This window comes from Culex quinquefasciatus, chromosome 3 (assembly GCF_015732765.1).
Source record: "Culex quinquefasciatus strain JHB chromosome 3, VPISU_Cqui_1.0_pri_paternal, whole genome shotgun sequence".
NCBI classification, from domain to species: Eukaryota; Metazoa; Arthropoda; class Insecta; order Diptera; family Culicidae; genus Culex; species Culex quinquefasciatus.
Window position 1 is genome coordinate 68742599 of NC_051863.1, and position 27339 is coordinate 68769937.

At 37.9% G+C, this 27339-nt stretch overlaps 2 protein-coding genes across 4 annotated transcripts in view; one reads left to right on the plus strand and one right to left on the minus strand.

The window, feature by feature from the left end:
• The window catches only part of LOC6050401 (3'-5' ssDNA/RNA exonuclease TatD), a 44230-nt gene extending 19723 nt beyond the window's left edge, over positions 1–24507 (plus strand). The window contains exons 2-4 of the mRNA XM_038258873.1: positions 14867–15215; positions 23089–23200; positions 23261–24507. Coding sequence (XP_038114801.1) covers positions 14867–15215; positions 23089–23200; positions 23261–23572 — 773 coding nt within the window. The 3' untranslated portion in view covers positions 23573–24507. The remainder of the gene's footprint in view (positions 1–14866; positions 15216–23088; positions 23201–23260) is intronic.
• Positions 1–27339, minus strand: part of LOC6050414 (ribonuclease P protein subunit rpr2) — a 71396-nt gene that overhangs the window by 28716 nt on the left and 15341 nt on the right. For 2 of the 3 annotated variants that reach the window (XM_038258875.1, XM_038258876.1), the window contains exons 2-3: positions 24968–25231; positions 24647–24896 (exon numbers count right to left, since the gene is read on the minus strand). The exons of the other annotated variant lie outside the window; for it this stretch is intronic. In XM_038258875.1, the coding sequence (XP_038114803.1) occupies positions 24680–24896; positions 24968–25224 (474 nt within the window). In that variant the 5' untranslated portion in view covers positions 25225–25231 and the 3' untranslated portion in view covers positions 24647–24679. Of the gene's footprint in view, positions 1–24646; positions 24897–24967; positions 25232–27339 lie in introns of those variants that run through there. 3 annotated transcript variants of the gene reach the window in all.

Sequence of the window (27339 nt, forward strand, 5' to 3'; positions counted from 1 at the left end):
GTGCATCAAAGAAGCGCCCGTAATTCCATAGGCTGTTGCGGAAACGACAGTTTGCGCAGAAGAAAGCCGCGGACAACACGCCGCAGCGCAAGTAGAAGAAGTAGCATCGGTAGTGTGCGACCATCCGGACTAGTGCGAGTGCAACGTAGGTAAATTTTCATTGAGATGCAAAACTATTGCGAAAAGTTATTCTATTGCAGCAGCGACTGTGAAATTGTAAAGTGATGCGTTTTGTTCTAATAAATAAATCCTCCGCTGAAGAAAACTAAACACACTTTTAAAAAATGCGTTTGTATATTTCAATTCCCTTTACAACAAAAATGCAACGAGCCAGTAAATGGCCGCGGTGGTTCAGGTGCGGAGGAATCAGGTGAACTCGTCCCGGGAAGTCGATGATTTGTCTTGCTTGCGCCGGTCTTAATCGGTAATTTTGCTGCCCCGAATGGTCTCTTTGATGGGTGACTACGTGGCCAGTGACCAGGGAACCTCAAACTTGGAGTTACTGCTCTTGTTGAACACCTCCGGTACCACGTCCAGCCTTGTCCACCGCCAACCTTCAGCTCAACCGGAATGTTGATGTTCTTGGCCTAATGCGCCTCTTCCACCATTTCTTGATGGCCTGCAGCTGGCGGTGCCTTCGAAGACATTCCCTTTCAGGCGGGCGACCACCGACCGACTTACGAAGACACTCAGCTGCTCGTACATGCCGTTTAACAGATGTTGCCTGTTTCGCACAATCGCTAGACAGGAGGTCCAGGAGGTTGCTCATGCCACGGGAAAAGTCCAATTACACGCATAACCGCATGCCTCTTCGAGAATAGGTTGACTGCGGGTGTATCGTTGGATCGGCGATGTTCTTCATGTCCTCCGGAATGTCCCACTCCTAGACGCACAAGCTTTTGTCGTCGGAGGTCGTCACGAAGCGTCTGTTTTCATCGACGAAGGTGATCATGGCGGTACCCAGATGTTGGTCGTAATTCTGAACGATTTCACCACTGCGGGTGTCCCACTGTAAGAGAACAAAATTTGAGGTTAGTTCAATCTACTCATGCAAATGATCTTCAAGACGGACGTTCCCGCCACGCTTCCTCCCGTGCTGCTTGTTGTAACAGAAAACGACGCAAAACTGAATCTTCCGTGAGCTAAAGCGTGACGCGACGTCGCCCTTTTCGGTGTCCGAGAGCTTGAGGTAGCGATCGTACTCGGCCGACACGAACTTTTCGCCGCAATTTTTAATTCTTACGTTCCGCATGGCCGGCTGGTGGCTTGAGTTTCACAAGCAGATATTGATCCGGGCTGCAGGACAGTAGAAGAAGGGCTAATTTGGGGAACCACCGGATGTCGGAATTGTCCTTGGTGTGGCCGGTCCAGGTGGATGTGAGCCTTCGGCAGGAAGCACCGGTCGGGGGCACCACTTTTGTTCCCGACATCGTGCAGCGGATGCAGAAACGGACCATGATGATCAACCGATTCTTACGTTCTTCTCCTCGATCGGCTTATCCTTAGTCACGCGATTTCGGCGCAGCTTCTTTTCCCATCATCTCCTCGATATCAACCCGCTTCGGCCTCGATACAAGTTCCTCACGTCGTACGCGCCACCTGCACCGTGGGGACCAACAGCAGAGCGACAAAAAATTCCAACGATTTCGCCACCGAGTGGGCTGGAACCGTTCGCTCAGGAGTACGTACACTTTTTCGAGCGTATAAGCAAAAATAAATTTCACAGATTGCTCTGTTTATTTTTTCACGAAAACTGCAGGAACAGAATCAAAACAAAAAAAAGAGTTGCCAAAAACTACTCGATTTGAGACGGCAAGGTTGCAAGTTCGATTCTTTCAGTTCAAAAATCGAGCAGACGCTGACCGCTTTAACTCGCTTTAACGCGCGATAACTTGCGATAACTTGCTTTAGGGTGGCGTTATGTGAAAACTCGGCACGATGAGTAGCGTTAAGGATTTTCGAGCTCGTTTTTGTGCGTTTTAGTGTGTTATCGCGGAGTGACATTCCCCTCGTCGAATGCCAAAAGGTCGAATGTACAAAAGGTCGAAAGTGGACAAAAGGTCGAATGGACAAAACGTCGAAATGACAAAAGATCGAATTAAAAAAAAAAACATTGCAAAATATAACTTTTTTTTTGGGCTTCGTGGCGCGGTGGTCAGCGGCTTCGGCTGCCGATCCCTAAGTTTCTATGGGGCGGTGGGTTCGATTCCCGCCTTATCCTCCTGGCCTTCTATCGGATGGGGAAGTAAAACGTCGGTCCATTTGCGTAAAAGAGATTTTGGGTGACTCACCACACATAACTAGGGATAGTGAAATTTCACGATTTCACGGACAGCGTGAAATTCGTGAAGTTTGGCTTTTTTTCTGTGAAATCCCGTGAAATTTTATGTTTGGGTGAAACTGTAACGATTTTTCTCAAAATGATTTATCAAACTCAAATAAAAGTAAAATTAATCTTATGAAAAGCTGTAGAATTACCTTTGTTTAATTACAAACATAGGGTTAGTGATTTTAGATGATTTCGTGGACTGCGTGAATTCGTGACATTTATCAATTTTTGCAAATATATATATTTTTTTTCAAAATAACGACATAATAAATATTTCATCCATACAGACTATTTAATTATTATTTTTTGTTTACAATTGAAAAGCTTGATATGAACCATTTGATGAATTGCTCAAATTTTTCAGTTTGTTTTAGAAACTAACTTAGTTTAGTAATATTTTCGTTTGCTGTAATAAAAATTTACCTGCTGTTTTATTTTAAAGGTATAGTTTCATAAGAAATTAAAAGAATCAGGCTTTGTTTTATTCAAATTAAAATGAAGGGTATTTTTTATATTTGGAGTAGCAACTGCGGGTGGGCACCTATGCTTATGCTTATGCTTATGCTTATTTGAAATCAATTTTAAAAAATCAGATCCTGTTTATTTTTACGATATTTCATTATTTGGGTGGATGATTCCAGTGAAAGTCAAACAATACTACTTTTTTTGTTTTTGTTTTCATTTTGAATAAAAATTTCGATTTCGTTACAAATATATTAATTTTGCTTAATTTTTTAAAATTTAAATTTTTCAATAGGGTGATGAAAACCTTTGATTTTTTTATAATACAAATTATTCAATCCATTGCGGCTGGAAAAGATTGTAAAATCTTGCTATGATATAAAATTCAATAAAATGAAGCAATTCAGCGAAAACTTTTAAGGTATTATACTAGTCGAATATTAAAAAAAAAACAGTTCAATAAGTGAGAATACGCACGCCCTACACTTTGTTTTAAAATATATATTTTATATAGAGCCCACCCATGAACCAGGTGGAATCTTTTTGGAAAATTAGGAGATGTTTTTTTTTGTCAGGTTCAAAATTATTAAAATTGTTTTTAGTTTATTCAAATAATATATAATGAAGCATAAAAAGCAGTTTCTGTGATTTAAACATAAGATTTTCGGAGTTATTTTAACATTTTTCACGTTCCGCGAAATTTGCGTGAAATTTGGTGTTTTGAAATTGAGGTCCCCGTGAAATTTTCAATTTTCGAGCGTGAAAAATCACTAAGCCTACACATAACCTTCGGACGCCTAGAAATGAGCATAAACTTGCAACAGAGCCCAGAAAAGACCCGGGGGTCGTTAAAGTGGATTGCTTTGCTTTTAGCATATTTTTTTTCGATAACAATGTAATAATGTAAAATTTCAACCACGGACTTTGAGGTTAACCAAAAGAAGCAAGTCACCGCTTTGCCGATATCGTTCGTGGCCGGGCCACGATCCAGATGCAGATGACCGCGAAAAACCGCCACCTCCGCCGCACTGTGCTGGCCTGCGGTGGATTTTTGATAATGACACACACACACAACTTCATACTCTTCCGCGTGGGTACTTTCACCAGTGATTGGCTCCGCACAGCCGGCCAGCGAAAGTTTTTTTTTGGCAATAATGCTTATATTTCACTCCTGAGTTAACTCAAAAGTGAAGAAGTGTAGCAGATGAAAAAAAAAAAAAAAAATGGAACATAATTGAGCGTTACGATCGCGCAGCAGCAGCAGCAGCAGCAATTCGGTTCAAATTTCAAATGGTTGATTCAATTTGGTTGAGTTTTTGTTTTGTTAAGGAGAGTGAGGGGTTGTGTTTCCAAAAGGCCGGTACGAGAGGTCGTTAGTTTGATCCGTGGCAGAAGAGTTACGTGATGGCATCGGACAGCGCAGTGCCAAGTAATTGCAATTAAATTTGAAGCGCATCGGGCGCTTCGGGGATCGTGGTATTGTGAGGAAAGGAAAACCATCCAGTTTTGTAATGAGATACAATGGAAACTAATTTGTCACCATTTGAGAGGGAATTTACCACTTTTAATGTCTCTCTTTTAGATCGCAAAGATTGTTGTTGACGTGAGCTTTCCATTTCATTTTAATCTCATCGCTAGATGAAGATGTATTGGTGACATTAAAACGATGAGAGTAGTGCGCACTGAGTGAGAGAATTGTTGTCAACAAGTGTTGCGCTCTGGAAATGACATTACATGGCACAAGATTTTAGTTTGGGTGTACACAAAAGCCAACGAACTAATCACCCATTCTTTACCAGAAATGTTTCAACGTCCTTGAACATGTTTATTACTTTTCAATAGTAAAAAGCATCACCTTTAATGGGGCCGCACAGTGCCGTAAAACGCCCCCTCTCATAATTAGCATTTTCCAAATCACTTTGATCGGTTGATTGATATCCCGATTTGCAATAAGGTGGTGGTGGTGGTGCGGTTTTCATGGTCCACGGCGCGCAGGAACGGAAATCGGAACGCGTGTGCTTTTGGACTGCACTGCCTTTCAGTAATATAGTTCATTCACAGTCCATTGATTGCTAGTCATTCAGCCAGTTAGCAGCCTTGTATAAAATTTCAATCTAGGGAAATGGACACCACCAGTGGTGATGATGAGCCCCTCAACACGGTTTCACGCTATAGAAATCAATTGAAACGTAAACAGTTGATTATTCAAAGAGATTTACAACTCCATTTTTTCAGTTTGAATAAGCGTAACATTTTTGACAAAAGAATCAGATCTATTTAGCTTATTTTTCATCTTAAATTCAAGATAAGTGTTCTTTTCCACTTTCCTATAAATAGTTTTTTGATACGACGTGCTCGCAATTAAAAATATTTTAATGCTGCATATCGAAATCGAAATCCAATAAAAGCCAATCTACATGAGATAAAGTAACACCTCATAAAAGGCAGATGTGCTTCATACGCCGACCGAGCACAAATTGATTAATACAACTGCCGGGGTTCGCCCTACATTGAGACTTTAAATAAAAACAAAATCGAAAGTGTTTGAAGAGTAGCCCCCTTGCGCCACATATATCGAAGAGAAACAGCCGCAGAGCTGCATGGAGTTTTGCGTGCAGTGGAAAAATCGGAAAACAAACCTTTACGGAACATTACCGGCTTTTGAATTGAGTTCTCACATGAATATTATGTTGTTTCGTAAAATATGTATGCTGAATATTGCAAATGGTTTCCAAATACAAAATCAGATATGATTGATAAGAACATTGAAGACAACAAAGGTTAAACACACAGTAATAAATTGTTTCAATTTTGAAGGCGTAAAATTAACTCTTTTATGAGCAGTTCTCTCAGAATCAGGTCATTCGATTTTTTTGTATTTTTTAATCCGACTGAAACTGTTTTGGTGCCTTCGGTATGCCCAAAGAAGCCATTTTGCATCATTAGTTTGTCCATATAATTTTCCATACAAATTTGGTAGCTGGCCATAAAAAAATGATATGTGAAAATTCAAAAATCTGTATCTTTTGAAGGATTTTTTTGATCGATTTGATGTCTTCGGCAAAGTTGTAGGTTTGGATATGGACTACACTGGAAAAAATGATATAAGGTAAAAAAAGAAATTGATGATTTTTTAATTAACTTTTTGTCACTAAAACTTGATTTGCAAAAAACACTATTTCTTTTTTTTATTTTTTGATATGTTTTAGAGGACATCAACTGCCAACTTTTCAGAAATTTCCAGGCTGTGCAAAAAATCTTTGAGCGAGTTATGAATTTTTGAATCAATACTGATTTTTTTTTCAAAAAATCGAAAAATTGGTCGCAAAAATTTTCAACTTCATTTTTCGATGTAAAATCAAATTTGCAATCAAAAAGTACTCTAGTGGAATTTTGATAAAGTGTACCGTCTTCAAGTTAAATCCATTTTAGGTGACTTTTTCAAAATAGTCGAATTTTTTATTTTTTTTTTAGATTATTGCACATGTTTGCCCACTTTTGAAAAAAATATTTTTGAAAAGCTGAGAAAATTCTCTATATTTTGCACTTTTGAACTTTGTTGATACGACCCTTAGTTGCTGAGATATTGCCATGCAAAGGTTTAAAAACAGGAAAATTGATGTTTTCTGGGGTCCCACCCAAATAACACACCATTTTCTAATGTCGATATCTCAGCAACTAATGGTCCGATTTTCAATGTTAAAATATGAAACATTCGTGAAATTTTCCGATCCTTTCGAAAAAAAATATTTTCAATTTTTTTAAACCAAGACTAACATTTTAAAAGGGTCGAACATTCAATATTACGCCCTTTTAAAATGTTAGTCTTGGTTTAAAAATTTGGTGCACTTTATCAAAATTTCACTAAAGTACTTTTTGATTGCAAATTTGATTTTACATCGAAAAAGTTGATAAATTTATGCGACCAATTTTTCGATTTTTTGAAAAAATCAGTATTGATTCAAAAATTCATAACTCGCTCAAAGATTTTTTGCACAACCTGGAAATTTCTGAAAAGTTGGCATTTAATGTCCTCTAAAACATATAAAAAATAGTGTTTTTTTTTTGCAAATTAAGTTTTAGTGACAAAAAGTTAAATAAAAAATCACCATTTTTTTATAACCGTGTATCATTTTTTTTCCAGTGTAGTCCAATTCCATACCTACAACATTGCCGAAGACACCAAATCGATCAAAAATTCCTTCAAAAGATACAGATTTTTGAATTTTCACATATCATTTTTGTATGGCCAGCAGTGATGTCAACCATCGCGACGCTCATTTTTGGTTCGCGGCACATTTTTTGTTTGTAGTGCTTTTCAGTTACGGAATTTGACAAAGTTGTGTATGAAGGACTTGTAGAACATACCAAATCGTACAACTTTGCTGAACATAGTGTTAATTTTTGATGAATACAAAAAAAGTTACAACCAACAATTAGGCAAACAAAACCATCGCGAACCATTGATCCTGAGGTCTGAAATCTTCTTGTAACTTTTTGCGTATGAATTTTACAGCTATACACACAGAAAAAAATAATGTAATTTTGGAAGCTGTAATTTTTGAAGGTTGAATATTACCTCTTTTATGATGTCAATTTAGACCTCAATTTAGACTGAAAAAGTGACATTACTCCAGAAAAGTGGTAAAATTACATATTTCCAGAGGTAAAAATACACCTTTTTTCTGACATAAAAGATGTACCCCTTCCCAGATGTAATATTACCATGATTTTTTTTTTCTGTGCAATGTTCTGAAGAAATGTTGCTGTTGATGAGTTCTACAAATGCTTCGAACACCATTTTGTCGAATTCCGTAACTGAAAAGCACCAGAAACGAAAAATGTGCCGCGAACCAAAAATGAGCGCCGCGATGGTTGACATCACTGATGGCCAGCTGCCAAATTTGCATGGAAAATTATATGGACAAACTAATGATGCAAAATGGCTTCTTTGGGCATACCGAAGGCACCAAAACAGTTTCAGTCGGATTAAAAAAATACAAAAATTTAAATTTAAGAAAAAAAGACCGATTTCGTAGAGAACTGCTCTTATGTGAAATGTTACCTCAATTTAGTCTGAAAACTGCAAAAAAACACCAATAGCGATTCATTTCCACATTTTTAGCGGTTAAATTATTTTTTTCTGGCATAAAAGATGTACTCATTTACAGATCTTAATTAATATTACCTTGAGTTTTATTACTGTGTAGACAAAATATACATCTCTAAACTGTTCCAAATATGTGGATTAATTCTGTTATATATTTATGTTGATGAGGTCACAATAAAAACGCGATGTTGTGGAAACCTTTGAGCACAACCTGATTACGATAGATTTTTGCACAGAAAAAAATCCGATGGTAAAATCGCATGCAAAAGCATGTACATCACCTTCGTAAAAAAGACACTAAATATTACGCACTGAATGTGCACAAAACAAAAATTACAACCGACGGGACTCATACCTACAACAATAAGGACTGACGCCTTATCCCGCTCGGCCATCAGACCGATGAAGAATGCAAAGGATAAACGCATACATCAGCTTGACATTTCGGTCAAGTAGGTTTCCCATACTGACAGGCTACATATTTCAAGGTGTAATATTACATAACATTTCATAAAATTATGCAAAAATTATGTTAAGCCCAAGCCTTTTCGCGTAGCTGGATTACTACTCTGCCCACCATTGAAAAAACGGCTAATATCCACTTTTGGCAAAAACGAGATATTAGCACCAGGTTCCAACGCATCTTCTGGAACTTGAATTTCACTGAAATATTGTTTAGATTTGGCTGCCGATGCGAAAAACCAAACGGCTAACATGCCACTCTTATGGGAAATTACCTTAACGGAGATTTTGTGACAATCACTAAAACGCATTTTTCTCGGAATACTTGATTTGGCATAATAGCCGAATTTTCAATTATGGGCAGTACTGTTGTGATGTGAGCTTTTCTTCTTAATGGCGCTTACGTCACAAAGTCAAATCAATGAAAATTATTGATTTTGAATGCCAAGTGCTGTAATAAAAACTATGCAAAAAGTGTGAAAACAGAAACACCTGAGGCAAAAACATTTCGAAAACCGAACGAGCCCGAAAGTCCTATCCACTTTAGCAGAATTCTGCACCTTCTTTGGTATGATCCGATAAACAAATGTAAACGTTGAGTGCATCCTGCTTACTCCGATGGACATTTACATAAGGTGTGAGGGAGATAAACTCAATGTTTACATTTTTTATGCACGCAAACCCCGATGGTTTGACACCAACTGTTGTCAAACGAACGGGTCACTTTTTAGTTTGACGTCCCTTTTACACGGAGTTCACACACACTACCAAACGGTTGTTTTAATAGTGTGCGTGGGCGCCGTGTTAAAGTGACAATTCGTCACTTTTTAGTTTGACTTTGACCAACCAACGGGGCACAAAGTAAAAAAGTGTCAAACGAAAAAGTGACCAACCACTGGTGGTTGAGTGTAGGACCAATCATTATTTCCATGGTACAGTCTAGACTCGATTATCTGAAGGCCTCGAAAAAAATTCTAATGTCTTATTTTTGACTGATGAGATTAAATATGACCCCTGAACCATGCCAAAGTGATTTAGCTGAAAATATTCATTTATTTGTCGACACCTCCATCAATATGATGCACAGGCCAAAATGGCGGTGATCAAATATTGCAAAAATCTATCTTGTTATTTAAAAGGAAATCTGACTAAAATGGGATCGCAGAACTCGAATTTGATGTTAAAAATAAAAAAATAAAATAACACGAAATTTTTTTTTTGTCATTATTCGATTATACGAATAATTGAAAATTCGGATAATCGAGTCTGGACTGTATTAAATTCCCATGTTATGTAAAGTATTTGTAGGGTAGAGAGCATAATTTAATCAATAGAGAGCCGTGTATTGGCTAGTTTTGAATCGAAATTGTTCACAACTCTGGTCAATTTAAGCGGCCGTGATAGTTTACACGGGCCATCCATTTTTTTTTTTTGAGGATTCATTATCAACGAGATTATCAAATTGAAGAAATTGAAGTGACACGGAACAAAGTCACATTGTATGTCCGGCGTCGTCTTCTGACATTTATCTGCACGGGTTCTGTTAAAGTTATCAGAGGACTTCGAGTTGTAGACAACCTTCAGGGCACAACCACAACCAACCAACCAAACGGAGACCATGTTCACATATCCCACTTCCTGTACTCAACACCTGCACAAAACTATTGCGCGAGCATCAAACATCATCAGCGTTTGCTTGTCTGATGTTCTTTCCTCCATATGCAAGACCATATGGGGTAAATGGGGAGTGCGCAAAGTGGCTCGTGCCAGGTATGATCGGTTGCTGCTCAAACTCAAACCGTTTAAGATTTCATGCGCCAGACACCACCTTTTCTTCGCCTGATCAGCTTACCAGACTGCTGGCTGTGGGTAACGCATCCAGCTCCCCTCAAGAAGCATCAGCTGAAGGAGAAGCTGCTCGATGATGGTCTTGGTCTTGGATCAGTGGTTGATGAGTTTATTAAAATCTGCTTGCGCTGCTAACCAGCCCTGCTCGAACTCAACTCAATGAGAGTATCCGAGGGAAGCAAGGTGTATTGGATTACACCTTTGAAACTTGAGGCGTGGTGCGTGTACTTGAATGAAATGTTAAACGTGTGTCGGAAGAGGAAGGGGGACGGGGCGTAGGAGGAAGAAGTTGCTGCGTGGATGATTTTCCGAGAAACTCCCCAATAGCGTAAGAACACGTTCTAGTCTGGCAGCAGAGCAGATCGCATTAGGTTGTTCAAAGTGCGTAATTGAGGCCCGCAGTACAAGACATTGCACCACAATCGTGGCAGCTGTTTTTATTGAGGAGCATTACTCGTTTTGCGGTGGAAAGTTGATTTATGGAAGATTATTTTATTTATTAGTCCTCCGTTAACAGTGTGCCCTGCTGTAACGAAGAAGGGGGCTGACAGTACTCTATAACCAGTTGCTGGGACGTGCTTTCGATTAATTTATATTTTTATGGAGGAATGCACCTTTTGTGTGGGGAACTACGTGTGTAACAGTAACTAGACATTCTAGTCGTTGAGAAGGTGTTTTTTTTTGTTCAGGCAGATCCTGAGTTTAATATTTATTACTGCATAAATTAACTCGCAAACAATGTTGTGATAAGTCGGAAGCTCATCTGTCCGTTTCAAATGAAACGGACTGATCAGAACTGAGTGTATCCTGCTTACTCCAATGGACTCACAATGCCTCATCTTTTGACCTTCACAGATCCCCAAAATTCGATTTCAATCATGAGATATTCAATAAAAACCGAAAAAACTTTGTGCATTTTTGCCACTTTTCATATGAAAGAAGTTTCAATCTTGTCGTGCTATCTTGACACAGCCTGAACATTAATGTTAATGCGACAATTTGTCAAAGGGATTTCAGGACAGAACGCGTTTGACACTGGAACGAGTAACAGCAACCAAATTCAACCAAACTTCAGGACAATGCACAAAATGGTTAAACAAAAACAATTTGTTGGTTATTGTTTACATTGCGGTCTCTCGTTTTTGTAAATTCAAGGTCAAACATTAAAACGCGTTTTTATCGGAACGTCAAAAAGCGACGTGCGTCAAGTTAGCACGACGGCGTCGATATGGTGTGACGGGGATACATTCAATTTTTACATTTGTTTATCTACCGCGGTTGATCCAAATCAGTTTGATAATCTCACTGTGAATTCTCAGAATCAAAACCTGCACAAATCGTCAGCTGTGTGCTATCTTGTGACATAGAACATTTTGGTCGAAAATGAGTTAATGATGACATTTTGCTATTCGCGATTAAAAAGCTCCAGAAATCCGACAGGTGGCGCAAAGCATCGAAGAATGACGATTCAAATTTTCGCTGTTCGGTTATATACCTAGGAATGCAAACTTAAAATTGAATTTACAGCTGTTAGAACAACCTTTGAGAAAAAAATCAGGCAGTACGAGTGTAAACTTTTTGCCCTCTATAAATTAACGCAATAAAATTAATAAAAAAAAACGAAACTATTGGCACTACGCCCCCCGGGGCATGGCCTTCCTCTAACGTGGGATTTCTGCTCCAGCGCCTCTGACGAGACAGGAGAAACCGGGACCGACGTTTTACTTCACCATCCGATAGAAGCTCAGTGGATAAGGCGGGAATCGAACCCGCGTCTCATAGCATCATCGGGATAGGCAGCCGAAGCCGCTACCCCTGCGCCACGAGACCCACCTATTAATAATATTATTTAATAGATTTCGAAAAAAAATAATTTTGAAAAAAAATATTGTTTAAAATGATAGAGCACCAAAAGTTAACAAAGTATCAGCTCGTATTTTTGCTCAAAAGTTGTTTTGAACGCTGGAGGGAGCGGCCGTGGCTGAATGGTTACGGTGTTCGCTTTGTAAGCGAATGGTCCTGGGTTCGATTCCCATCTGCTCCCAACGAGAAAGTATAGGAAATATAAATCTTGAAACTCTGAACATGAACGAAAAATCAAAGTCGCTCGAGTCGGGGTTCGATCCCCCGTCCTTTGGATTGGTAAGCAAAAATGCTAACCACTAGGCCATCGCGACTTGGTGAGCTATGACTGGAATTAAGAATACTGTTACCACCATCAACTATATACGCGCTGGGTTCTTGTCCATTTGACAAGTGTTCGGAAGTTCTAAATAACGTTTGAATCCGATTGGTGCAAACGTTCTTCAGGGCGGGGCTTGTCGATAAAAGCTGAAGTACCTCGCGCTCGGCTAGCCAGCGTAGAAATGGGTCACCGAAGCTCGGCAGAGCTAACACCTTAAAAATGCCTATGCGAGTTATTTGCATGTATAGAATGTAGATCTAAAAATACATGGAAACAACTCAATTTGTAAGAAGCGACCGCGTGGTCCCGTTTGGTTGGTTGCACACACGCACACACACAAAGTTGTTTTGAACGCTGGAATTTAACAAAACAGAATTGAAGAATTCGACGACGTTTTTTCCGCTAGGTTCGCTGTTGTTCCAGCGGTGTTCGGAATGACAGCCCCCATACAGTTTGAGCAGTTTTTTGAGAAAAATCGCGTTTATAATGAAAAATCAAGCATTTTCAGAAAAGTGAGATATTGCAAAGTGTGGCAATTTCGCTAACGATCATTATGGTGATTTGTAGTGATTAATTGTGACTGGTATTTTATTTAAACGATTTTTCTAAAAAGATGATCGATATTTTGGATAACTTGAGTTAAATGTTGCAAAAGTTAAAAGTAATGATGAAATATTATGTAAAAGTGTTTAAACTTTACTTTTTTTCTCGTTTGACCAAAATATTGACCTCAAAAATGCATTTTGGTGATTTTTTTGAATTTTTTGGAAAAATTCGAATAACTGGCAATTTTTTGAGAAAATTATTGTTATTATGCTGTAATATGACTCTAATAGTTTGTTCTATCAATAATACACACATAAGGAGCATTATCAATCAAATAAATCATATTTAAATCAATTTTTCAAAAGATCTTTTTGGTAAATTTGAGGAAAAAACATGAAAAATTAACTCAGCCCGTATGATTTTTACATCATTCGATTCGTTTATGCGATTGCCACACTTTACAATGACTTTCATCGACGTTAAAAAATATTTGAAGGAAATAAAAATCAAAAACTGTAAAAAAAATTATATTTCCAAGCACGCTGTCATTCCGAACATCGTTGCGTAGTGCTTCTACTCGCCACCAGGATGCGTGCACGTTTCTGTCGAATCTCTCAATTCGCATACATAACCTCAAAGGGCAAAAATTTCAATCGACATCCTTCGCTCTGTTCTGCTACTCAACACTAGATGTCGCATGTTGTTTAGCTTATGAATGCCAATGCTTAACAAACACTAAAAGATGCTTTAAACGGATATCGCAATACACACTCGCAAAATTAAGTGGAAAACGGATTTTCCAAAAAATGGTGATGTTTTGGAGCTTAGGTGTCTTCAGAAGGGTTGTTGCAAATAGAAAGGGGCAACTTTTGGTTTCGTTGAAAATTAGGGTGGTTCACTATTAGGGTAATTTTGAAAATCTAACTTTTTAGGAATATTTTTGGGAATTTTTTTGTCTTCTAAAAAGATGTTGGGCTTGCCAATCCAAGCAACTTTGTCGAAGACACCAAAATTTTATCTCGTAATATACGCCTTCTACGACCAAATTTACAGAAAGCATCTGAGCAAACCTTCAAAATCAGTTATTTGAACGTGGTAATTCAGGGTTAAGTTTTAAAGAAAAGTGATATATTTTTTGACAGCTCAATTTGGACCTAAGCGTCAAAAGTTACAGGTATTTTAAGGTAAAAAAGATGCAAATTTGAAACTTCAATTTCTCGAAAAGGCGCAAGCCAAATTTTAAGCAGCAGGTTGAATTTGAAAGGGGAGATCCACCACTATAAACGCTGAAAAAATATCAGGGGTGTTTTTCTTTAACACTGGAACGCCGAACGCATGTCCAAATTACTTACTTCATTTGAAAAAGTCAAATTTTCAAGGGAAAACCATATGGGACCACCCTAACGAAATTCGATTTTTTTTCCAAATAGGTATATGTTTTTCCATGTTATTTTGCCCGTTGAATCTGAATCTGCCCTCAGAATTGACCCAAATTGTCACAAAATCGATTTTTGGTAATATCTTGGGTTTCCATGTAAAATTTTCGTTTAAACCCAAAATATGAGCACACTTGAACCGACGAACGCTTGAACTATTCATCAAACAAAGTAAGGAAGAAACTGAAACGACAACCACTTGTTCGAACGGGAAAATCCATAAATCATGACAAGGCATGCCAGAACAAGCCAAAAGCCCTGTTATCAACACCCAGCTGGTAATAGCCGCATTGACTCAACAAGCAAACTCACAGATCATCCCCCCACATAAAGTGTGGGTGTACGACGAACGTACCAGCTGGGTCGGTTACAAACACGGCCGCCGGTGTTTTGACGCTCGCTGCCTAAAAATAAAACCCCCCAAAACTTTTTCAATGCCAAACAATGTTCTCACTGCTTCTGTTTTTCTTCTTCTACCCCCCTCACAGGCGTCCAAAAGATCATGGTCCCGGGCACGTCGGTCAAGTCGAGCAAGGAGGCCCTGCGGTTGACGCGAATCTACCCCGGAATCATCTACTCGACGGCCGGCATCCACCCGCACGACTCCAAGTCCATCATCGAGGAGCCCAGCACGTGGCACGAGTTCGAGGTGATTGCGAGTGCACCCGAGTGTGTGGCCATCGGGCCGTGCGGGCTCGACTACCAGCGGGACTTTAGCGAACCCTGCACCCAGAAGGACATCTTCGAGCGGCAACTCAAGCTGGCCTGCCAACTGCAGAAGCCCATCCTCATCCACGAGCGGTCTGCCCAGGAGGACGTGTTGGAAATACTTTCGAAGTGAGTTCTAACTATATACGGGCTGTTATCAACGCCGAGTGCGGAGAGAGAGAGAGTTGGCCTATATAAAGAAACTACCTCCTCTAGGTGTATGAATCATCACGAACAACGAGGAAGCACTCGCTCTGTGTGGAGTGTGTTTGTTCTTTGCTTCATTAGCGATAACATGGTTTTCTACCCTAGCATGGGCTACACGTGATAAGCTGATAACCACTTGTAATTACCTCCACTGGACTGGTGTAATTTACTTGCTATGGAAGCTGATAGACCTTGGCCAAATTTTTAAGATATGGTTTGCTGAAATAGGTTATGCAATGAGGTCATCAATGTTTAGCTTGCAACGTACGGTTGATTTGCTCTGCAAACCTTTTTACGCTAATTGGGTACTAAAGCCCTAAGTCAATTTTTATGTACAACGGTAAAAACACGATTAAAAACCATTTCTGATCACTTTTTTTCATTTTAAAGCAAAATTTTTTTTTTGACAAGACAACATTTTTTCGATGGATTAACTATGGTCCCCTTGGAACGAACTGTCAAGTAGGAGCTATCCTGTCAAGAAGGATCGCGAGGTTAATTTTTCAATATTGATTTAAAAATCCATTTTAAACTCTTTGTGGTCGTACAAAGGGTCATTGTACTCAGAAAAATAAGCTATATCGCTGGAAACAATAATATCAGCAATCTAAGCTTCATTTTAGGACCCAATTGAATCTCGATGGCAGGATTTTGAATGTGATCCAGGGGAAGAACTAATGTTGAAGACCTTGAACCTAAGGTATTTCTGTTTTTTTAATTGATTAACCGTTAGACGCCAAAAGAACCGCGGTTCTTATTAAACTCCGGTCTTTTGATAGAACCGTTTCAATTTGGCATGATTTTTGTTATAAATATAATTTATTAAATTTCCAAAAAAAGTAGTATTAAATTTGTTTTTGAGAATTTAAAATGCGATTTTGAAAATTTCAATGCTTGTTAAAATTAATTCCAAAAGTAAATGATTTTCTGAACAAAATGAAATAAACTTTTCAGTGTACAACTGATTGTACGTTAAAGTAATACCGGAATACAAATTTGACCATTTCAAATAGCATAATTTGTAAAAATATTACCAAAAATCTACTGAAAATTTGAGAGATTTTAGACTTAATCTATCAAAATGTAGAAAAGAGTTCACACAATATTTTCTCATTAGTTCGATTCTTGCAGAAATAAACGAAATTGTAAAATAAATAGCAATTTTTCCCGCATTCTAGATTTAAGTTTGGATGCCATTCAATTACTCGAATGTTTAATTTTGAGTAGAAATCATGACATAGAGACCACCAAGACCTATGAGCAATTCTCTATTCTCTACTCTTTTTTCATCAATTTTAATTTTTGTATTTTTTAATCCGGTTGAAACTTTTTTGGTGCCTTCGGTATGCCCAAAGAAGCCATTTTGCATCATTAGTTTGTCCGTATAATTTTCCATACAAATTAAGCAGCTGTCCATACAAAAATGATGTATGAAAATTCAAAAATCTGTATCTTTCAAAGGATTTTTTTTGATCGATTTATTGTCTTCGGCAAAGTTGTAACATGTGCAGTAATTTTTAAAAAAATGAAATACTGCAGCTATTTTCAAACAAGTCACCTAAAAATGGCCTTTACTTGAAAACGGTGCACTTTATCAAAATTTCACTAAAGTACTTTTTGATTGCAAATTTGATTTTACATCGAAAAATGAAGTTGAAAATTTTTTGCGACCAATATTTCGATTTTTTGAAAAAATCAGTATTGATTCAAAAATTCATAACTCGGCCAAAGAGTTTTTGCACAACCAGGAAATTTCTGAAAAGTTGGCATTTGATTTCCTCTAAAACATACCAAAAAATAAAAAAAAATAAAAATAGTGTTTTTTTGCAAATCAAGTTTAAGTGACAAAAAGTTAAATAAAAAATCACCAAAAAAATTTTAACCGTGTAACATTTTTTTTTCCAGTGTAGTCCGTATCCATACCTACAACTTTGCCGAAGACACCAAATCGATCAAAAAATTCCTTCAAAAGATACAGATTTTTGAATTTGCATGCATCATTTTTGTATGGACAGCTGCCGAATTTGTATGGAAAATTATATGAACAAACTAATGAGTTCAATTTGTTGGGTGGTGACGCGCGGTCAATTATGTGGCATTGTGTGTGAAAAGAAAAGAATTTTATTTCGTGTTTCATCCTGATTGGCTTGCTCAAGTCCTTCCTACATCATCGTTGATCGGGAGGCACGACGTCGTGTGAATTGTTGCATTAAAATAAGTTTAAGTGTTACTGTAAATGACTGTAAAAAAGTCCTTCCTATATCATCAATGTCGTCTGGGTAATCGTGATGAAAAATTACAGTTATTCAGTATTTAAATACCTGTGCGCGAGTGTTTTGGTGTGCTAATTAGAAAGACCTTCCCATAGCATCGTTGCTCGGAAGGCTCGCCGACGGGTTTGTTATGAAAGTCCTCCCCATAGCATCGTAGCTCGGGAGGCATCGAAAAGCCAATACCTTATCCTACTAACCCAAAAAAAAATAATCACGTGATGCTTGAAGGAGATGCTGTGGATTCAACGGTCTCAAGCGGTATCAACAAGTATATAGCGAAAAACTGTGTGCTTGATGAGTCTGCAACTTCAACTATCGGACTAACATTCCTCCCTTTTGTTGAACTGCAGGCTTCTTGGGAGGGCGCCGGTATTGACTAATAAAGTCTGGGTCTTCAGGGGTTTAACAGTGAACGGATGGTTGGCTCCCACTGATCATTTTTGATTCATTGTTTAACTTCAGCTGATCTGTCAATAACGGAGTAGCAGCTCATTGGCAGTCAACCATGCTCATGCTCATGCTCATGCCCAAAATTATATGAACAAACTAATGATGCAAAATGGCTTCTTTTCAAAAATCAAATTATTCGCTCTACAGTATTGCCTTGGCGTTCTCGATTACGAGATTCCTACTCGAAACTAGGTGTTCGAAGGCTTGATTGTTGAGGCTATTGCAAACCTCTTTTTAACCTTAGCTTCCATCCAACCCGAGATTCAAACTGACGACTTTTGGATTGTGAGTCCAACTGCTTATCCGCGACTCCACCGAGGCAGGATCCAGGGAGACAACTCCTACACCTGGACTGAGCTATCGACCTAACCTCTAGGTTAGACCTGGGCCAACATTTACTTCCCTGTCCGACGGAAGGCGTGATCAGACAAATCTCGTCTCAAAATTTGCCACCGGGGGGATCGAACCCAGGCCGACTGGGTGAGAGGCAACCACGCTTACCCCTACACCACGATCCCGGAAAAAAGTTTCAGTCGGATTAAAAAATACAAAAAAAAATCGAATGACCGAAATCTGAGAGAACTGCTCCTATGGTTTTCAAGGGCATCTTCTCGTTTTCAATTTTATTTTATCAAATATGGCCGTTACAAATAGTTTTCAAAGCACCCCTCCCCTTCAAAATCGGTCCGAAAAATCAAAAGACAAAACATTTTTTTTTTTTCTAAAAACTTTCAAATTTTAATGGAAATAGAAGTCTTATCAACTGAAAACAAATTAAAAAGCATTTTGGGATCGATCAAAAATATTTTGATTTTTTGTAAACTTCAAGCAAAACAATGCCAAAGGGCCGTTGTGGGTTTGTAAACAAAGAGTGTGTCCTGTCCACGCTAGAGGATGTTTACATCTGGCATGAAAGGGATACACTCTTTGTTTACAAACCCACAACGGCCCTTTGGCATTGTTTTGCTAGACTTCCGTTGCACCGTAGAGGAACAGCATCAAATTCCATCGTTCCTCTAATGTTGCCATATCAGCGCTTTGGCATTCAAAGACAGCTCATTAAAAGCGTTTTCAACTGAAATCGAGTGATAAATAGCTCAATAAGAAGTTAGCAAGCAAGTTTCTATCAAAAGTTTTGCCAAATTAGTTGGTTAATTAGTGAAAATGAGCAAATTGGACGTAATTAGGAGCGAGTACTTAAACTGCCAAACACACGAGAATTTTCTCTAATGCAAAAAGTTTTTTTTTTCGGCTTAGAAAAAAAGTTTATCAATACTTCGGTATTTTGAAAACTAATGATTGCAATACAACTGGGGATGTGTAAAATGCATTTTAAAACGCTTTTTTCATTAAAATGTTTATATCATGGCTTGTTATTTGCAGGCCAAGGATTGATACCTAAGAGCATGCAATGGCACTGACCTTGTTGCGTGCTCTTCGGTTGACGTCCACGTAAGGAACATCCTGGAAGGAGCGTAACTAACTACATCCGTAGTTCTGTTAGATCATCCGAATTATCTTGATCAGAACAGTATAGCTCTGGTTCCTTGCGAGTGTCCTATTTTCTTACCTCCACGTTGGCTTGGTTTTAATGATGACCTAGCTGGTGGCCTGTGGAAACGGATCGTAAACCTTTGACCACCGCGGGTCAGAGTCGAGACGGCTAAAAGAAAGGGGTGCGACAATGTGGGAAAGGGAAGTAATTTGTGATTGTAGACGGTATTGTTTTGATTCGCAGTATGTTGAGTCAACTGCTGTGGATGTACCTGAAACATCGCACAACGGGGTTTCTCTTCTCTTCATTCTCAGCTATTACCTATCTCCTATTTTTATTTTGCTCTTCTGATTCACAATTCTTCACTGATGCTTCTATTTAATATCCAACATTTGATTTTAATTTTACTAACTTTTGATTCTCTTATCTATCAAAGCTTTTCCACTCTTTTCTATCAATTGATACTGCTGTAACAAACTTTGTTTTGTTTTATTTTCTTAAAAATATACTTTTCCTTAATGTACTAGTAATATCAAGTCTATTTATCATTCGCCTAATCTTTTTTGATTTTATTGCGAATTTATTTATTTGAATAATTCTTTATCTGTCCTATAAATTATCATTACTATAATCTAAGCTTGTTTTGTATCTCTATTTATTAACTATTGTCTAATTTTACATCTAATACATCTAGCTTCTCATTTTTATTCTTCAAAATACGCTCATCATTCTCTTACTATTGATACTTGATTTTTTATAAAATAAATTCTCTTTTACTGTCAATTGTTTTCAATCTTCACCCTTTTTTTCAAACAAGTGAGGTTTGAGACCTTACTCAATTTATGGAATGGTTAAAGGATTAACACAAATATTACTATTGTATTTTTGGTAAACTTTTATAACATGCTTAAGACCAAAAATTGTAACAAAACACCGCGACAAAAGAAATAGCAACAGATAAACAGAAAGTTGATAGGCACACTATAAATGGTTAGGCGCTTATACTTACATCAAACCCAACGTAATGTACCACCCCCGGCCGAGTTAAAATGCGTAACCGGAAAAGAAGGTGCCTGGCACGAACACTCAAAGCGTGTTCTAGCGTGCTGCTCGTACTGACTCAGAGCAAGGGTGAGATGTAGGTGTAAGGGCAGTGTGTGTTCGTCGGGAACCTAGTGCATAAGATCGGTCAAGGCCCGTTCTTACACTGAAAATTGCGAATTGCGAATCATGGCTTGTTATTTTTTTTTTGCGACTCTTACACTGAAAATTGCGAATTGCGAATCATGGCTTGTTATTTTTTTTTGCGACTTTGGCCAGAGTTGAGGGACATAAACTTCTAAAAATATTTGGTACGGCCTAATTTATAAAAGCCCAATGTGAAATAACTTATAAAATCACACGATTCTTGAAAAAACGCTTTTCATCCAAATTTTGAAAAAGAAAGAATTTTCTCAATTTTAACGCTTCGGCGCTTCGGTGTTGGGTTGAACAATTTAGTGAAAAATAAAAATGATGTAAAAGAGTGAAACGTTAGTGAAATTTATATTAGGCTGACCTGCGTCTTGCTGAGGTGGTCCAAAAAAGAAAGTTGATTAGTTGGGATTTCAACAAAAAAATCTGGTTCTAATAATGTTGCCTTTGAAAAGGTCATATAAAACATTCAAATGCAGGGATATGGATTTTTATATTTATAAAATTTACGTTTCACGCTATTTTCAAACAGAACTCGTATTCGTTTGCTCTAGAAAGTGCTCTGCAACTTTCCCCAAATGAGTATGGTGCTAGCTTGCCCTTAAAAAAGATACAGCGTCCTCAAAAATGGTCTAAAACATAATTTTCGAGCAAAAAACACGTTTTAGACCAGTTTTGAGGACGCTATATCTTTTTTTTTTACTCTTCGGGAAAGTTGTATAGTAACTTCTAGAGCAACCGAATAAGAATCCGGTTTTAAATAAAGTGAAAAGCGAGTTTTATAAATATCAAAATCCAAAAAAACTGGGTTTTCCAAATTTTCTTAGAAAATTGAATTGCTTTAGGCAAAGTGAGGACTAAACCACTCGTTTCCAAACATTGGGAAGTTGTTTAGGACCCTAATGGGAAATGTTTCTTTGCTCACCAAATTTGGACAATTTTATTTTTTTACCATTAACCATATTACTCCCTAGTTTTGAAATTTAATTAATTTTTAGCCTAAATTACAGCCTTTATAAAATTTTTGACGTTTTCAAACTTTCAAATTTGGTGTCCCGATTTGCAACACTTCCCGTTGACCTAAAGTGCTCATATTTGGCCCAGATGCTAGAAAGTCTAACAAGCCACTTTCTTCAAGAATCAATTAAATCTACTCAAAGAAGAGCATGAGCACGAGCATGAGAGACCACCCATCTACATCTGACATGGCCAGTTTGTAAAAAATCATAACATTCGTAAAATTTTCCGTTCTTTTCGAATAAAATATTTTCAAAAAAATTAAATCAAGACTAACATTTAAAATGGGCGTAATATTGAATGTTTGGCCCGTTTGAAATGTTAGCCTTGATTTAAAATTTTTGAAAATATTTTTTTCGAAAATATCAGAAAATTTCCCGAATGTTTCATGTTTTGACATTGTAAATCGGACCTCTAGTTGCTGAGATATCGACATTCGAAAATGGTGGGTTGTTTGGGTGAGACTTAGAAAACATTAATTTTCCTGCTTTTTAACCTTTGCATGGCAATATCTCAGCAACTATGGGTCGTATCAACAAAGTTCAATAAAGCAAAATATAGAGAATTTTCTCAGCTTTTCAAAATTATTTTTTCCAAAGGTGGGCAAACATGGGCACTAATTTAAAAAAAATGAAAAACTGCGACTATTTTCAAAAAAGTTACCTAAAAATGGTTATAACTTGAAAACGGTGCACTTTATCAAAAATTCACTAAAGTACTTTTTGATTGCAAATTCGATTTTACATCGAAAAATGAAGTTGAAAAATTTTTGCGACCAATATTCCATTTTTTTTTTGAAAAAATCTGTATTGATTCAAAAAATCATAACTCGGTCAAAGATTTTTTGCCCATTCTGGAAATTTCTGAAAAGTTGGCATTTTATGTCCTCTAAAACATATAAAAAAATAAATAAATAAAAATAGTGTTTTTTTTTTGCAAATCAAGTTTTAGTGACAAAAAGTTAAATTAAAAATCACCATTTTTTTACAATGCATCATTTTTTTCAGTGTAGTCCATATCCATACCTACAACTTTGCCGAAGACACCAAATCGATCAAAAAATTTCTTCAAGAGATACAGATTTTTGAATTTTCACATATCATTTTTGTATGCACAGCTGCCAAATTTGTATGGCAAATTATATGAACAAACTAATGATGCAAAATGGTTTCTTTGGGCATACCGAAGGCACCAAAAAAGTTTCAGCCGGATTAAAAAATACAAAAATTAAAATTAAAGGAAAAGACCGATTCCGTAGAGAACTGCTCATATAAATGATGAAGGATTTAACAGTGTAACTCTTAAAATGAGATGTTTTCAAGTAAATCTACTCAAAGAAGAAAACTCAAACTATTTTCTCTTCCAGATTTCAACCTACCCCGCAGATCATCATCCGAGGATTTATGGGCACGACGGAAGAGGCTCTCAAGTACCTGCAGCGAGACTACTACCTCTCCCTCACGGGATATCTGTGCAAGGTGAGATCACAACACGTGTTTAAGTTACAACGCGCAAACCTAAATTCCAAACCTTCGCAGGACAAATCCGACACCGGCGTGCGCAAGCTGCTCGAGGACGGCCGCCTCCCGCTCGAGCGCCTGCTGGTGGAGACCGATTCGCCCTTCATGTACCCGAACACGCGCGCCTCCAAGCTGCCGCAGCACGTCAAGACCGGGCTGACGGAGCGCTCGCTGCTGTACCTGCATCGCTACTGCACCTTCCAGCGGAACGAACCGTGCAGTCTGCCGGCGATCGTCGAGATGATTGCGGCGTTCATGAATAAAAAGCCCGAGGACGTGGGGCTGGCGACGGCCTTCAACGGGCTGAAACTGTTTGGGCTGTCCCAGTAGGAGGAGGAGGAGGAGGAGGTGACGACAACGACGACGCGATGAGCCAAACGAAAACAAAAATGAATGAATTCAAACGACTTTTACAATTTCAGTGGAAAACGATTTCACTCTTCTTTTTTTCTTACGTTGATCGACGAATGATAGCGCTGCTATCATGGATTTTTAACGACTTTTTATTATATTATTCCTTACCTATGATTGTTAATCTGAACCTAGTTAGATCTTGCCCGATGTTAGTTTAGTAATTCGAAGATGAAACGTATAACCTTGTTGCTCCTATTAGTTAGAGAAGGCTGCTCAAAGAGCTACCCTGTCTATTTTACAGTGTTAAACCGTATCCTGTGTCAACCCTGTGTTTTGTTCTTACACACATCACTCTAGACTTACGGCAGTATGATATAGTAGTTTTTACTAACTCTAAGCATGAACAAACGAATTGTGTTAAACTGAATTTATGTTCTATGGAAGCGAAAGACTGAAGTTACTAAACACACACGAAATCAAAACAAGAGAGTTGTAGGAAAGAGGAGGAGGTGAAACATCAACCAAATCAGATCTCGCGCGAGATTTGAACGTTACACAAACTGTACCCTCGTGTGGAGCTAAGCTCACCTTCGGAGAAACGACCCCCACAATCAGGGAATCCAACCAATCTCATTTACTACACACATTCCTTGCAAACAGAGCGGTCGTTTCTCCGAACATTGGTGACCTGGCCCCGCGGAGTCGAATGGTGGCTGAAAGGCTGTTTTAGAAGCTTCTAAATACACACGATAAGCAATTGCTAAATCACACACACACTCACATGATAATGGCTAGATAGAGTGTGCCCTTATCTGCTATGTATAATTAATTATTTATGGATTAGGTTTAGCACAGTGATTGTTATATATTCACACAGTTGAAAATATTTGCGTTGAAAGTGAACAAAAAAACAAGTTATATGTATAGTAGCAAGAAGAAAAGTGCCATAGAAGAATATCCTTCCCCTTCAAAGGATACATTTGAATGTAAAACGTGACACTCTGTATTCGTAGTGTAAATTATTGAGATTGAGAAATAAAAACGACTATATTTTTATAAAAAGATAACTTCTTTCTTTATTCCTCAATTGAACTCCATCGTCTCCACAACGGCTGCCGGATCGTCCAACCGAATCCGGTGCTTCTTATTTTCATAGTACCGTTTACTAAACGCGCACAACTTGCACCGAACCTCTACGTAACTCAGCTTCTTATGCCGAAAGTCACTGTAGCTTGCCGTCGAACTTGAACTCAACGCTACGCCACATCGGGCGCAAAGTGTCCGCTTGATGGCCGGTTCCCTACGAAGAGAAAATTGTTTTAATTTCCTTTAAACCCCCGAAAAGAGCCATAATCGGTCAACGACACTCACACGCGCAGCACCGCCTTCTTGCCCACCGCCTTCATCAGCTTGCCGTAGCACCCGGACAGGGCGGGCGCGCTCTCGGCCATCAGCACGGACGCCTGGTACAGGAAGTTCATCCGCTCGTACGAGTCCCGGCCCGGGCAGAGGCGGGCCTGCTTTTTGGCGTTGCCATTTCCATTGCTGTTGTTGTTTTGTTTGCCATTGTTGTTATTTTTGGGAGGTTGCGGATTGTTATTGGTTTCTTCCTTGGCAGTAGACGACATTTTCAAACTGGTGGAACGGAACGAAGTTTTGAAAGATACAAGAAATGGTTACACGTGGACCCGGGTTTGATTAGGTAATTTTAGATTAAAGGAAATCAAACAAGCACATAATGTCATGGTAAAAGTGTTGACAAGAAATGAATAAATAAAAAAAAAAGTATTTACTCAAAACTTTAGATAAAGTGCTGTGAGATGATCAACATGTAAAGGTATCAATAATTTGAATAGGGTTCCCAGTCACGAAATATTCTAGCAAAGCTGGTTCTGTCAGAATCCTGCTAGAACGGTGGAACATTTCTGCTAGAATGCTCAGGCAGTTCTTTACTCCCAATTTCAATTTTGCGACCTCGAAATCTCAGGTTGGTTTTCAAAAGGTCCTAAGCTCCATTTGGTAATAAGACCATTTTTCAATAAATTCTCGTTCAATTTACGAACTGACTTCAAATTGGTCATCCGCACATCCTTTCAATGCTAAACCAATGAAAACTCAATTAAGTGTCGGAGGTAATGATAACTGTTACGAAGAAATCGAGCCAAACATTTCATTAGGGCACAAAACCCAAACGTAAACGTTTGGGATTATTCCACTATTTCATTCATTAGTACACTCTCTACATGCCCGCCAAGATTCAGATTGATAGCAAACAATTTCCTATAGAAAAAATCACAAACACAAAAAGGCACATAACATTGTTCACTCCAAACTAGACAAAATGTTCAATTGTGCCCTTTTCTTTTTCGTTAGTTTTTCGTAGTTGTTCGTAGTAGTTGTTGTTCTATGTTATAAAGTGAACTTTTCATACAGTCTTAACACTAATTCACTTCAAAACAAAGTTTGATTTACGTTTTCTGTAAAAAAAAAACTTCGTCGAAATACAATATTTAATACGGTCCCGCGGCTGCTGTTCAGTACATTTTTGAAGAATTTTTATGTTTCACATACCTTATCTACACCATTCGATCACAAAACTTCACCAATAATCAAAATTTCCGCTGGATTCTTTATTATTTCTAACTAAACAAAAGGGCCCATAAACATAATTCAAAACAACAATCGGGTGACAGCGCTTTAGTTCTTTTCGAAATTGCATTTAGAAAGGGCCCATTATGAACAACAGGTGGAAAGTTAAAAGGGCCCAATAACGAGATTTTTTTTTTAATTATGAGTTTTATTGCGAAAATCAACATAAATTAAGAAGCATTCAAGCAGAGTTAAGGATAATGATGTGTTTTATCGTATCATAAGTAAAAATACTAACAGTCAAGCTTCTTTTTTAAATAGGAATTGAAACAAGTTGTTCACTTTATGTAAGCGATTTTCTCGAACCGCGGTTTTTGGTTTTGTGCCCTAATGAAATGTTTGGCTCGAAATGATCTATAAATTTTACTTAGGTTTTGAAATATTATGATCATTCATTCATCATTCTTCTGATACAACAAATAAGTCTTTCAAACATATGTCACACGGTAACACGGAACAAGCCAGAGTGGTTTTGGCAATCGTGTATTGTATTTTTTGTAACTTTTATGGCTTAATTTCAACTATTGTAAGTGTTTTGGTAAACCAAAATTCAAATTTATGAATTCAATGTAGTAAGCTTATGCTTTGAAATGTTCCTAAAACAGCCTAAAACTATTTTTGATGCAATTTAAAAAAAACTATTTTCCAGGGTACACGAATCCGAGGTCCGTTTTTTGATATATCGTGACAGAGGGGTGGTACGACCCATTTCATTTTTGATCATGCGAAAAAGAGGTGTTTTTCAATAATTTACAGCCTGAAACGGTAATGAGATAGAAACTTGGTGCCAAAGGGACTTTTATGTAAAATTAGACACCCAATTTGATGGCGTTCCAGAATTCCTAAAAAAAAATTTTCATCGAAAAAATACTAAAAAGTTTTTAAAACTCTGAAAATTCCGTTACTTAATTAAACCGGCATTTTTAAAATGTTGGGGGTAATTTGATCCCTCTTTCAACATTTTGAAGAAATCTTAAGCAAAATGTTTTTTATTCATCCAAACTTTTAATTTTCTATAAGTTACAGCAATTTCACCACTAGCGTGCCCAGGGTGGGGCAACATGGGGCAGTTGCCCCACCATCCTCGGAAATTT